General features: G+C 47.6%; 1 protein-coding gene across 3 annotated transcripts in view; it reads right to left on the bottom strand.

Annotated features, from left to right (window-relative positions):
* The window catches only part of LOC124043139 (KH domain-containing, RNA-binding, signal transduction-associated protein 1-like), a 38,686-nt gene extending 25,353 nt beyond the window's left edge, over positions 1 to 13,333 (bottom strand). For all 3 annotated transcript variants that reach the window (XR_006840275.1, XM_046361370.1, XM_046361371.1), the window contains exons 1-4: positions 12,991 to 13,333; positions 10,273 to 10,397; positions 1,400 to 1,516; positions 170 to 316 (exon numbers count right to left, since the gene is read on the bottom strand). Coding sequence is in view for 2 of the 3 variants with exons in the window: in XM_046361370.1 (XP_046217326.1) it covers positions 170 to 316; positions 1,400 to 1,516; positions 10,273 to 10,397; positions 12,991 to 13,087 (486 nt within the window). In the remaining variant the exon portion in view is untranslated. The remainder of the gene's footprint in view (positions 1 to 169; positions 317 to 1,399; positions 1,517 to 10,272; positions 10,398 to 12,990) is intronic.
* Between the last annotated feature and the right edge of the window lie 274 nt (positions 13,334 to 13,607).

The following is a 13,607-nucleotide window of genomic DNA, read 5'->3' as shown; positions in this document are numbered from 1 at the left end:
GAGACACTAAAATGGTTCCCGTACAGCACTGCTCTGAGGATCCATAGTTGGATTCAACTTGCAACTTTATTATTATTATTTTTTAGGGGCAGACAGGGAAAATAAAAGTTACGAAACAAAGCACTGGAACTTACAGAACCACCACACTTAAAAGTCTACTTCTACTCACAGGAAACAGGAACTTCTTGACTTCCTCCATGGCGTGCGCCATGCGTAGGTAAGCCTCGGGCACGGGGGCAAACACCTCGATGAAGACATGCAGCTCCATAGACAGGTGTGCGTACTTGGCCTCGCCACCTTTCCTCAGACCCTCCTCCTGAAACACAACACAGGACAGTTAGAGTTAATTGAGGAAGACCAGCCACCTCGGTCTGGGTGTGTAACGTGCCAGGTGTCTGTAACGTGCCAGGTGTCTGTAACGTGCCAGGTGTCTGTAACGTGCCAGGTGTCTGTAACGTGCCAGGTGAGTGTAGCGTGCCAGGTGAGTGTAGCGTGCCAGGTGAGTGTAGCGTGCCAGGTGAGTGTAGCGTGCCAGGTGTCTGTAACGTGCCAGGTGTCTGTAACGTGCAAAGGTGTCTGTAACGTGCAAAGGTGTCTGTAGCGTGCCTGGTGTCTGTAGCGTGCCTGGTGTCTGTAACGTGCCAGGTGTCTGTAACGTGCCAGGTGTCTGTAACGTGCCAGGTGTCTGTAACGTGCCAGGTGAGTGTAGCGTGCCAGGTGAGTGTAGCGTGCCAGGTGTGTGTAACGTGCCAGGTGAGTGTAGCGTGCCAGGTGAGTGTAGCGTGCCAGGTGAGTGTAGCGTGCCAGGTGTCTGTAACGTGCCAGGTGGGTGTAGCGTGCCAGGTGGGTGTAGTGTGCCAGGTGTCTGTAACGTGCAAAGGTGAGTGTAGCGTGCCAGGTGAGTGTAGCGTGCCAGGTGAGTGTAGCGTGCCAGGTGTCTATAACGTGCCAGGTGAGTGAAGCGTGCCAGGTGAGTGTAGCGTGCCAGGTGTCTGTAACGTGCCAGGTGGGTGTGTAGCGTGCCAGGTGAGTGTAACGTGCCAGGTGTCTAACGTGCCAGGTGAGTGTAGCGTGCCAGGTGAGTGTAGCGTGCCAGGTGTCTATAACGTGCCAGGTGAGTGTAGCGTGCCAGGTGAGTGTAGCGTGCCAGGTGTCTGTAACGTGCAAAGGTGAGTGTAGCGTGCCAGGTGAGTGTAGCGTGCCAGGTGGTGTAGCGTGCCAGGTGAGTGTAGCGTGCCAGGTGAGTGTAGCGTGCCAGGTGAGTGTAGCGTGCCAGGTGAGTGTAGCGTGCCAGGTGAGTGTAGCGTGCCAGGTGGGTGTAGCGTGCCAGGTGGGTGTAGCGTGCCAGGTGCGTGTAGCGTGCCAGGTGAGTGTAACAGGTGTGCATCAGCTCACTCACCTTCGCCTTGTCCCTCATGGAACCTTTGCCCAGTACAGAGATCTTGGCCCCAGTCTCTTCCTGAAGGCGTTTGATTGTGTTGCCCTGAGGGCCAAGAATCTTCCCCACAAAGTTGAACTGGAAACAGGACAAACAAGACAGGTTTAGACCACAGAATATCTGCGAGGTTCCTTGTGTACCAGTGTGCAGGGAAGCATATGGCTGTGTGTTCTGTACTTGTTGCATAAACCACAGTGTTTCAGTGTGGGTCATTAGTGGTGCATGGTTCACCCGCACCCACACGTAACTGCTAATAACCCACACGTAACTGCTAATAACCCACGTAACTGCTAATAACCCACACGTAACTGCTAATAACCCACACGTAACTGCTAATAACCCACACGTAACTGCTAATAACCCACACGTAACTGCTAATAACCCACACGTAACTGCTAATAACCCATGTAACTGCTAATAACCCACATAACTGCTAATAACCCACATAACTGCTAATAACCCACATAACTGCTAATAACCCACACGTAACTGCTAATAAACCCCACACGTAACTGCCCGACTATACATGTAATTAAGTGGAAGTCAGAGTCCACACCCCCTGTAGGATACAGTCAGAGTCCACACCCCCTGTAGGATACAGTCAGAGTCCACACCCCCTGTAGGATACAGTCAGAGTCCACACCCCCTGTAGGATACAGTCAGAGTCCACACCCCCTGTAGGATACAGTCAGAGTCCACACCCCCTGTAGGATACAGTCAGAGTCCACACCCCCTGTAGGATACAGTCAGAGTCCACACCCCTGTAGGATACAGTCAGAGTCCACACCCTGTAGGATACAGTCAGAGTCCACACCCCTGTAGGATACAGTCAGAGTCCACACCCCTTTAGGATACAGTCAGAGTCCACACCCCTGTAGGATACAGTCAGAGTCCACACCCCCTGTAGGATACAGTCAGAGTCCACACCCCTGTAGGATACAGTCAGAGTCCACACCCCTGTAGGATACAGTCAGAGTCCACACCCCCTGTAGGATACAGTCAGAGTCCACACCCCTGTAGGATACAGTCAGATTTTTAGACACCCCTGTAGGATACAGTCAGAGTCCACACCCCTGTAGGATACAGTCAGAGTCCACACCCCTGTAGGATACAGTCAGAGTAGACACCCCTGTAGGATACAGTCAGAGTCCACACCCCTGTAGGATACAGTCAGAGTAGACACCCCTGTAGGATACAGTCAGAGTCCACACCCCCTGTAGGATACAGTCAGAGTCCACACCCCTGTAGGATACAGTCAGAGTCCACACCCCCTTAGGATACAGTCAGAGTCCACACCCCTGTAGGATACAGTCAGAGTCCACACCCCTGAAGGATACAGTCAGGTAGACACCCCTGTAGGATACAGTCAGAGTCCACACCCCCTGTAGGATACAGTCAGAGTCCACACCCCCTGTAGGATACAGTCAGAGTAGACACCCCTGTAGGATACAGTCAGAGTCCACACCCCTGTAGGATACAGTCAGAGTAGACACCCCTGTAGGATACAGTCAGAGTCCACACCCCTGTAGGATACAGTCAGAGTCCACACCCCTGTAGGATACAGTCAGAGTCATAAAGGGATAGAATGAATGATGTCATAAAGGGATAGAATGAACACCCCTGTAGGATACAGTCAGAGTCCACACCCCTGTAGGATACAGTCAGAGTAGACACCCCTGTAGGATACAGTCAGAGTAGACACCCCTGTAGGATACAGTCAGAGTCCACACCCCTGTAGGATACAGTCAGAGTCCACACCCCCTGTAGGATACAGTCAGAGTCCACACCCCCTGTAGGATACAGTCAGAGTCCACACCCGACCCCGACCTGCTAATATAGAACGTGCTCTGTAGGATACAGTCAGAAACTGCAAAATTACTTTTTGACAGGGGGGTGCACGATTTTTTGACAAGGGGTGCACGATGTTTTACAAGGGGGTGCACGATTTTTTGACAAGGGGGTGCACGATTTTGACAAGGGGGTGCACGATTTTGACATATAAAGGGGGTGCACGATTTTTTGACAAGGGGGTGATTAACGATTTTTTGACGGGGGGGGGGTGCACGATTTTTTGACAGAACTGGGGGGGGGGGTGCACGATTTTTTGACAGGGGGTGCATGATTTTTTGACAGGGGGTGCACGATTTTTTGACAGGGGGTGCACGATTTTTTGACAGGGGGTGCACGAGTTTTTTGACAGGGGGTGCACGATTTTTTGACAGGGGGTGCACCATTTTTTGACAGGGGGGTGCACCATTTTTTGACAGGGGGGTGCACCATTTTTTGACAGGGGGTACCCCATTTTTGGGGGCCTAAATTAGATGTTTCCGCTTAGAATTCCCAACATTTTTGGTAGGCTATTTGATAGTGAACTTGTCTATAATTAGATAGATGCAGCTTCTCTTCTGTCGTTACATGTTGCCCTATAGAAAACTAAATAAACTCTTGCTCAATGAATGATGATGATGTCATAAAGGGATAGAATGAATGATGTCATAAAGGGATAGAATTTTTATTTATTTATTTTACCTTTATTTAACCTGGCAAGTCAGTTAAGAACACATTCTTATTTTCAATGACGGCCTGGGAACAGTGGGTTAACTGCCTGTTCAGGGGCAGAACGACAGATTTGTACCTTGTCAGCTCGGGGGTTTGAACTCGCAACCTTCCGGTTACTAGTCCAACGCTCTAACCACTAGGCTACGCTGCCGCCCCATGATGTCATAAAGGGATAGAATGAATGATGTCATAAAGGGATAGAATGAATGATGTCATAAAGGGATAGAATGAATGATGTCATAAAGGGATAGAATGAATGATGTCATAAAGGGATAGAATGAATGATGTCATAAAGGGATAGAATGAATGATGTCATAAAGGGATAGAATGAATGATGTCATAAAGGGATAGAATGAATGATGTCATAAAGGGATAGAATGAAGGCTTCAATCTAGTTGACGTCGATACATTTCTCTGTCATTTCTTCTTCTTTTGCAGAGCAAAGATGTAAAAAAATTCTGCCTGTTCCCAAAACTATTTGGCGATTAGACTGTAGGCTATTTCGCATGCGTACAGTTAGGACCTAAAGGTTAGGCTTACGCACTAGGCCAGATAGCCTAAAATAATGGAGGGGAAAAACCTTGATTTAGCCAAAATATATAACATTGCACAATAAATATGCATTTATGGATTTTTTTAAGGTATCGTTTTTGGTCTTTTACCCACCCTTCATCCACGCAACATGTCATGACGCAGACTGGTAGAACGGCTGTACACCCACACCCTGTGGTCACAGGCAGCCCGTGGTCACAGGCAGCCCGTGGTCACAGGCAGCCCGTGGTCACAGGCAGCCCGTGGTCACAGGCAGCCCGTGGTCACAGGCAGCCCGTGGTCACAGGCACCCCGTGGTCACAGGCACCCCGTGGTCACAGGCACCCCGTGGTCACAGGCACCCCGTAATCACAGGCAGCCCGTGGTCACAGGCAGCCCGTGGTCACAGGCAGCCCGTGGTCACAGGCAGCCCGTGGTCAGGCAGCCCGTGGTCAGGCAGCCCGTGGTCAGGCAGCCCGTGGTCAGGCAGCCCGTGGTCAGGCAGCCCGTGGTCAGGCAGCCCGTGGTCAGGCAGCCCTTGGTCACACATCGTGCAATGTTCTGCCTACCATGTAAATATAAATAGAGTTTTAGTGCTACTTAAAATAACAAGGGACCAGGAAATTGATTAATAATCCATTTCATAATAATAAAAAAACACTTCTTATTCTCATTCTCTCTCCTTCTAATCAGCTGCTGACTCAGAACTGGGACCCTGGGTGACCAGAATCTCTGACCGATTAGGGAACCTTACTCAAATACAACCAGAACTACTCTAGACATCAAAGCTCTGATTTAAGGAACCCTGTCTAGAGAAAGTTGTCTCCCTGGTCTAAGTGGAGTCACCTACTGTATCCTAGTCTGTTCTACTGTATCCTAGTCTATTCTACTGTATCCTAGTCTATTCTACTGTATCCTAGTCTATTCTACTGTATCCTAGTCTATTCTACTGTATCCTAGTCTATTCTACTGTATCCTAGTCTATTCTACTGTATCCTAGTCTATTCTACTGTATCCTAGTCTATTCTACTGTATCCTAGTCTATTCTACTGTATCTTAGTCTATTCTCTTTGGAGTTGTGTGTGTATTGTTGTTAAAGTGTTAGACATTACCTCACTGTTGGAGCAACACAAGCATTTCACTACACCTACAATAACATCTGCTAAACACGTGTATGTGACACATCAATGTATCGGTCCACCAAGCTAAAGCCTAGAGCTTTTGAAGCCTACACAAGCCTGCCGTCTCAGGAAGTAAAACATTACTCATCACGGAAGGAACCACGGCGAACCCCTTTTAACTACACTTAAATTTGTCATATTTGTCATATGCCTACTAGTGATGGGAGGCATCAATACAGGTACATATTGGGAAATAATGTTTGACGATGTATCGTATAGTTGTGACAATATTGCAATATTATTGTTTTTTGCGCTAGTTGGCTACATCTGCTCTAAAACTCCAGTATTTTTCATTCATAGCTTGTTCTCCATCATTTAAACAGGGAGACAATTCATTTTCAGTACTTTTATTTCCATGACTGATTAAAGCTGGTTTTTCCTCTTGTCCCTCTGCAGCAGACATATGATGAGCAATATTTATTTTATTTTATTTTTTATTTCACCTTTATTTAACCAGGTAGGCTAGTTGAGAACAAGTTCTCATTTGCAACTGCGACCTGGCCAAGATAAAGCATAGCAGTGTGAACAGACAACACAGAGTTAAACATGGAGTAAACAATTAACAAGTCAATAACACAGTAGGAAAAAAAGAGAGTCTATATACATTGTGTGCAAAAGGCATGAGGAGGTAGGCGAATAATTACAATTTAGCAGATTAACACTGGAGTGATAAATGATCAAATGGTCATGTACAGGTAGAGATACTGGTGTGCAAAAGAGCAGAAAAGTAAATCAATATAAACAGTATGGGGATGAGGTAGGTAAAAATGGGTGGGCTATTTACCGATAGACTATGGACAGCTGCAGCGATTGGTTAGCTGCTCAGATACCAATTTCAAACATCTGCTGAGGGAGATAAAAGTCTCCAACTTCAGCAATTTTTGCAATTCGTTCCAGTCACAGGCAGCAGAGAACTGGAACGAAAGGCGGCCAAATGAGGTGTTGGCTTTAGGAATATGTTTGGAACATTGAACTGCAGTAAACTCACAGTATCGAATCACATATAGAATCATGAGGAACTATATACATATCGTATCGGCACTTTGGGGGAGGGGGGGTCAAACAATAGTAAGTTGGCCAACATTTAGACACTCCTACTCTGTAATCTCGTTTGACCCCCCCAGTCACCCATGCATTTCAAGCCCTGCTGCTGAATGAAGGGGAAAAGAGGGGTAGAAGGCTTACCCTCAGATACTGTTTGATGGGTGAATGAAGGGGAAGAGAGAGGTGGAAGGCTTACCCTCGGATACTGTTTGATCCCCCCCCCCAGTCACCCATGCATTTCAAGCCCTGCTGCTGAATGAAGGGGAAAAGAGGGGTAGAAGGCTTACCCTCAGATACTGTTTGATGGGTGAATGAAGGGGAAGAGAGAGGTGGAAGGCTTACCCTCGGATACTGTTTGATCCCCCCCCCCAGTCACCCATGCATTTCAAGCCCTGCTGCTGAATGAAGGGGAAAAGAGGGGTGGAAGGCTTACCCTCGGATACTGTTTGATGGGTGAATGAAGGGGAAGAGAGAGGTGGAAGGCTTACCCTCGGATACTGTTTGATCCCCCCCCCCAGTCACCCATGCATTTCAAGCCCTGCTGCTGAATGAAGGGGAAAAGAGAGGTGGAAGGCTTACCCTCGGATACTGTTTGATGGGTGAATGAAGGGGAAAAGAGAGGGGTGGAAGGCTTACCCTCGGATACTGTTTGACGGGTGAATGAAGGGGAAAAGAGAGGGGTGGAAGGCTTACCCTCGGATACTGTTTGATGGGTGAATGAAGGGGAAAAGAGAGGGGTGGAAGGCTTACCCTCGGATACTGTTTGATGGGTGAATGAAGGGGAAAAGAGAGAGGTGGAAGGCTTACCCTCGGATACTGTTTGACGGGTGAATGAAGGGGAAAAGAGAGAGGTGGAAGGCTTACCCTCGGATACTGTTTGACGGGTGAATGAAGGGGAAAAGAGAGGGGTGGAAGGCTTACCCTGGGATACTGTTTGATGGGTGAATGAAGGGGAAAAGATAGGTAGAAGGCTTACCCTCGGATACTGTTTGACGGGTGAATGAAGGGGAAGAGAGAGAGGTGGAAGGCTTACCCTGGGATACTGTTTGACGGGTGAATGAAGGGGAAAAGAGAGAGGTGGAAGGCTTACCCTCGGATACTGTTTGACGGGTGAATGAAGGGGAAAAGAGAGGGTGGAAGGCTTACCCTCGGATACTGTTTGACGGGTGAATGAAGGGGAAGAGAGAGAGGTGGAAGGCTTACCCTCGGATACTGTTTGACGGGTGAATGAAGGGGAAAAGAGAGGGGTGGAAGGCTTACCCTCGGATACTGTTTGACGGGTGAATGAAGGGGAAAAGAGAGAGGTGGAAGGCTTACCCTCGGATACTGTTTGACGGGTGAATGAAGGGGAAAAGAGAGAGGTGGAAGGCTTACCCTCGGATACTGTTTGACGGGTGAATGAAGGGGAAAGAGAGGGGTGGAAGGCTTACCCTGGGATACTGTTTGACGGGTGAATGAAGGGGAAGAGAGAGGTGGAAGGCTTACCCTCGGATACTGTTTGACGGGTGAATGAAGGGGAAAAGAGAGAGGTGGAAGGCTTACCCTCGGATACTGTTTGACGGGTGAATGAAGGGGAAAAGAGAGGGGTGGAAGGCTTACCCTCGGATACTGTTTGATGGGTGAATGAAGGGGAAAAGAGAGGGGTGGAAGGCTTACCCTCGGATACTGTTTGACGGGTGAATGAAGGGGAAAAGAGAGGGGTGGAAGGCTTACCCTCGGATACTGTTTGACGGGTGAATTAAGGGGAAAAGAGAGAGGTGGAAGGCTTACCCTCGGATACTGTTTGACGGGTGAATGAAGGGGAAAAGAGAGGGGTGGAAGGCTTACCCTCGGATACTGTTTGACGGGTGAATGAAGGGGAAGAGAGAGGGGTGGAAGGCTTACCCTCGGATACTGTTTGACGGGTGAATGAAGGGGAAAAGAGAGAGGTGGAAGGCTTACCCTGGGATACTGTTTGACGGGTGAATGAAGGGGAAGAGAGAGGGGTGGAAGGCTTACCCTCGGATACTGTTTGACGGGTGAATGAAGGGGAAGAGAGAGGTGGAAGGCTTACCCTCGGATACTGTTTGACGGGTGAATGAAGGGGAAAAGAGAGAGGTGGAAGGCTTACCCTGGGATACTGTTTGACGGGTGAATGAAGGGGAAGAGAGAGGGGTGGAAGGCTTACCCTCGGATACTGTTTGACGGGTGAATGAAGGGGAAGAGAGAGGTGGAAGGCTTACCCTCGGATACTGTTTGACGGGTGAATGAAGGGGAAAAGAGAGAGGTGGAAGGCTTACCCTGGGATACTGTTTGACGGGTGAATGAAGGGGAAGAGAGAGAGGTGGAAGGCTTACCCTCGGATACTGTTTGACGGGTGAATGAAGGGGAAAAGAGAGGGGTGGAAGGCTTACCCTCGGATACTGTTTGACGGGTGAATGAAGGGGAAAGAGAGAGGTGGAAGGCTTACCCTCGGATACTGTTTGACGGGTGAATGAAGGGGAAAAGAGAGGGGTGGAAGGCTTACCCTCGGATACTGTTTGACGGGTGAATGAAGGGGAAAAAGAGGGGTGGAAGGCTTACCCTCGGATACTGTTTGACGGGTGAATGAAGGGGAAAAGAGAGAGGTGGAAGGCTTACCCTCGGATACTGTTTGACGGGTGAATGAAGGGGAAGAGAGAGGGGTGGAAGGCTTACCCTGGGATACTGTTTGACGGGTGAATGAAGGGGAAGAGAGAGGTGGAAGGCTTACCCTCGGATACTGTTTGACGGGTGAATGAAGGGGAAAAGAGAGAGGTGGAAGGCTTACCCTCGGATACTGTTTGACGGGTGAATGAAGGGGAAAAGAGAGGGGTGGAAGGCTTACCCTCGGATACTGTTTGATGGGTGAATGAAGGGGAAAAGAGAGGGGTGGAAGGCTTACCCTCGGATACTGTTTGACGGGTGAATGAAGGGGAAAAGAGAGGGGTGGAAGGCTTACCCTCGGATACTGTTTGACGGGTGAATGAAGGGGAAAAAGAGAGGTGGAAGGCTTACCCTCGGATACTGTTTGACGGGTGAATGAAGGGGAAGAGAGGGGTGGAAGGCTTACCCTGGGATACTGTTTGACGGGTGAATGAAGGGGAAAGAGAGGGGTGGAAGGCTTACCCTCGGATACTGTTTGACGGGTGAATGAAGGGGAAAAGAGAGAGGTGGAAGGCTTACCCTGGGATACTGTTTGACGGGTGAATGAAGGGGAGAGAGGGGTGGAAGGCTTACCCTCGGATACTGTTTGACGGGTGAATGAAGGGAAAAGAGAGAGGTGGAAGGCTTACCCTCGGATACTGTTTGACGGGTGAATGAAGGGGAAAAGAGAGAGGTGGAAGGCTTACCCTGGGATACTGTTTGACGGGTGAATGAAGGGGAAGAGAGAGGGGTGGAAGGCTTACCCTCGGATACTGTTTGACGGGTGAATGAAGGGGAAGAGAGAGGTGGAAGGCTTACCCTCGGATACTGTTTGACGGGTGAATGAAGGGGAAAAGAGAGAGGTGGAAGGCTTACCCTCGGATACTGTTTGACGGGTATGAGCACTCGTTCCTTCAGTTTGATATTCTTGACGGTGAAAAGGTCCAGATACGCGTCTCCTCCGTCCTTCTTGGGTTCACCTTTCTGGATTCTCTCGATTTCTACAAGGGAGAATTAAATTCATTCTCACACGAAATCTTACTATGTTATAACAATTTAGATACCATTTAATGTAATTACTGTGAAAACATGAAAGCCGCAATAGGTCATTTTTTTGGGGGGGGGGGGGGGGGCGACCTGACCAAATTCACATAGAAATGCGAGTGATAGATCTGTAGATACGATCTATGTGAGATATTTCTATGCTCTCTTATTCTTACTTTTACTTTCAATTTTGTACATCAGCTCCAAACAGCTGAAAATGTAAGAATTTTTGGTCGTTGAAAATATTTATCACAGCGGTTAAGATGGTACAATGATTCTCTACACACTATACTAGATGTTTTTTTTTTTTTGGTCAAATAATTTCAGTTTATCTAAACTAGTCCAAGTTTTGCAACCAGGAAATGGCAGAGCTATTTCCTGCATATTGCACCTCTAATTGCCAGACCATTGACTTGTTAGAAGTCATACAGCCATGCAAGAGCCTTAAAGTCTATAGTACAGTACAACGCCATTCATTTCGGACCGCCGCCTCACTCCCTGCGATGACAGTGTCTCAACATGCCACATGCAAACGTGTCAACTACACTACCAGCTGGGAGCCAGAGGTATGTTAGCAGCTGTGTCTGGGTGGCTGCTGTGTCTGGGTGGCTGCTGTGTCTGGGTGGCTGCTGTGTCTGGGTGGCTGCTGTGTCTGGGTGGCTGCTGTGTCTGGGTGGCTGCTGTGCTGCACACTACATTGAACCATGTGCCACTATGCATCTATTGTTCTGTACTTATCCAGCCAGTCACAACACTACTACAGTCATGTACAGGCTCTGTAGCATGCTAGTCATATCTAGCACTACAATCTGAATGATTATAAAGTCTGGACAAAGGTTCCACGGTGAGATATACAGTAGCTAACTTCTGCAACCTGTTTTACACCGGTCATACAGCCTGTATAGTAGGCATGTATATAGCCATATCGTTCAGACAGCATTTGGTTGACATTTACATTTTTAAAAGGTGACAGGATAAAGTCACATCCGGGTCCCAGTCTGGGTCTTTGGGATGAGCTCGTGACAGATTATCTTTATCGAGGTCAGTAACATCAAACACGGCGTCGGGCTGATTTAACCTGGCATTTCCAGGTTGCATTGTGATTCACTGCGATACATTTATCTAGCAGCAATGAAGAAGCACGCCTTCATGTGTGATCACAAAAGACACTGACTGGTATTGATAGTGTTGCACACGCGTCCCAACAACACACGCACACAATTTAGGAAATGACTGACTAGCGCTTTTTTTCTCTCTCACAATTCAGGCCATCCGGCTACACAATTATCTATAAAACTAGATCCGCACCCCCATCAAATGGTAGGCTCGAGTGCCAGTGCTAGATTTTAATTCCAGAAGGTCCGTGTTGTAATGAGAAACACATGGTTGGAAAGGACCTATGGAGAAAACATATTTCATCATGGAAAAAGAGTCAGATCCAGCTGGAAGTCGTGGCTATACACCTTCCGGATACGTTTAACAACTCACTGCTGTGCTTCTCCGGACAAAAACCTTTCAACGTCTTATCTGTAATATTTTGATCGTCTGATTCAACAGAAGGGGCGGGTTTCCAAAACACAAATTAAGCGCAGGCCTGGACTAAAACCTATTGTAATTTCAATGAGGAATGTCCATTGAAGGTCATTTTTTGGTCCAGGACTAGACATCAACGGTGTCCAGGAAACCGGCCCATAAACACATAGCGTCTATCACTGACCGAATAGGAACAAGACACGTGTTTTTGCAGACAAACGCTACCATACATTCTTACACTGTGGCGATACAAATATTGTTACACACGCAGTTACAACGTGTCAACATATCGACGCACAAGTTATAATGTATCAAATTGAAGCTCTTACAAAAAAACGTAGCCTAGTTGTCTTTTCCACGCTCACAACTTTCGCTTCAATAGTAGGCTATACAAAATAAACGACAACTGGTTATACACATGTCAAAGTGACCTACATCCAGCTCTGAATATCATTATTTCTATCCAAAATAAACTATATTTTAGGCCTACCAACCAGAGAACAGCAAACATACGTTTCAGTTTTGGTGATAGTGATTTACTGTGACCTACTATACCACACACACACACACACAATAAAGGGCTGTACTGTATCTGCCAGACAACAACAAAAAAGACCCGAGAGCATCCTATCATACTCCCTCTCGTTCGAGTTCGGTTAGGCTACTTCTTGCGCATTTTCAAGTGAGTTCGCTATTTCAGAAAGGGAAAGTTCGCAAACTCGACTAGAATTGGTTCCCATTCAACCATTAGTTTCCAACGCTTGCTAAAACCGTGTCTAGATCACGTGTCACACTGTAGCCGAACTGCGGTGTGGTGACGGGTCGTAGAAAGGCTATGAAAGGATGTGTTGTTTTACAGAACCGCTCTACCCGTCCCGTTTGGTGCACACAATCCAGCCAGGGTGCGTCCTTTTCAAAACGCACAAAACAACAACAAAAACGTATCGCTATCCATAAAATATACATCCTTTTGAACGAAGGACGCGGCAAAATGTTGCTAATGACATTTGTTTTTACCTGCAGATAAAAGTTTCATCGCGTGCGTAAATGACACGTCCAGACTGTCTTTCTCCGCGAGGAGCTCCGGGAGATATTTGCCTTCTTGATTCTCCATTTTGAGTTGGAAATCAGTTAGAAATGCGAATTGGGCAATTACAAACAAACTTCGGGTGGATAGAAAACATAAACAACAACAGTAGAATAAATAGTCCAGTAAAATGATGTAATCAGTGCGTGAATATCCACTTATTCGTGCAGATTAATTTCGCTGCTTCGCATGTATTGCTCTCGCTGTTACCGCACGGCTGCTGACGAGGGCGGCTGGGTGCTCCTGTCGCGGCGCTTTGCCTGTTGAAAATGGAGACGGATGCATGCGACTGTCGAATAAAGAATTAACGGAAGTGAGCTCAGTGAGATAGGTTTACTGCCCGCTGCTTTGGCGCCACCCAGTGTCGATTTTTCCATATAAATCTTGGTGGGGCAACAAAAAAAGTGGTGTGCATTCCAGCATATCCACTACACAACACAACACAACACTAAACAATACATTACATTACATTAGTTGCACCATAACAGTGACAAACGGTGCCCACAAATGGCCTACATAAAGCTGTCCCAACATCTTACCACTGCAA

The sequence above is a fragment of the Oncorhynchus gorbuscha genome, linkage group LG09 (genome assembly GCF_021184085.1).
Source record: "Oncorhynchus gorbuscha isolate QuinsamMale2020 ecotype Even-year linkage group LG09, OgorEven_v1.0, whole genome shotgun sequence".
Taxonomy (NCBI): Eukaryota; Metazoa; Chordata; class Actinopteri; order Salmoniformes; family Salmonidae; genus Oncorhynchus; species Oncorhynchus gorbuscha.
The sequence above is the reverse complement of the archived record's forward strand: the minus strand, read 5'-3'. Positions and strand labels throughout refer to the sequence as shown.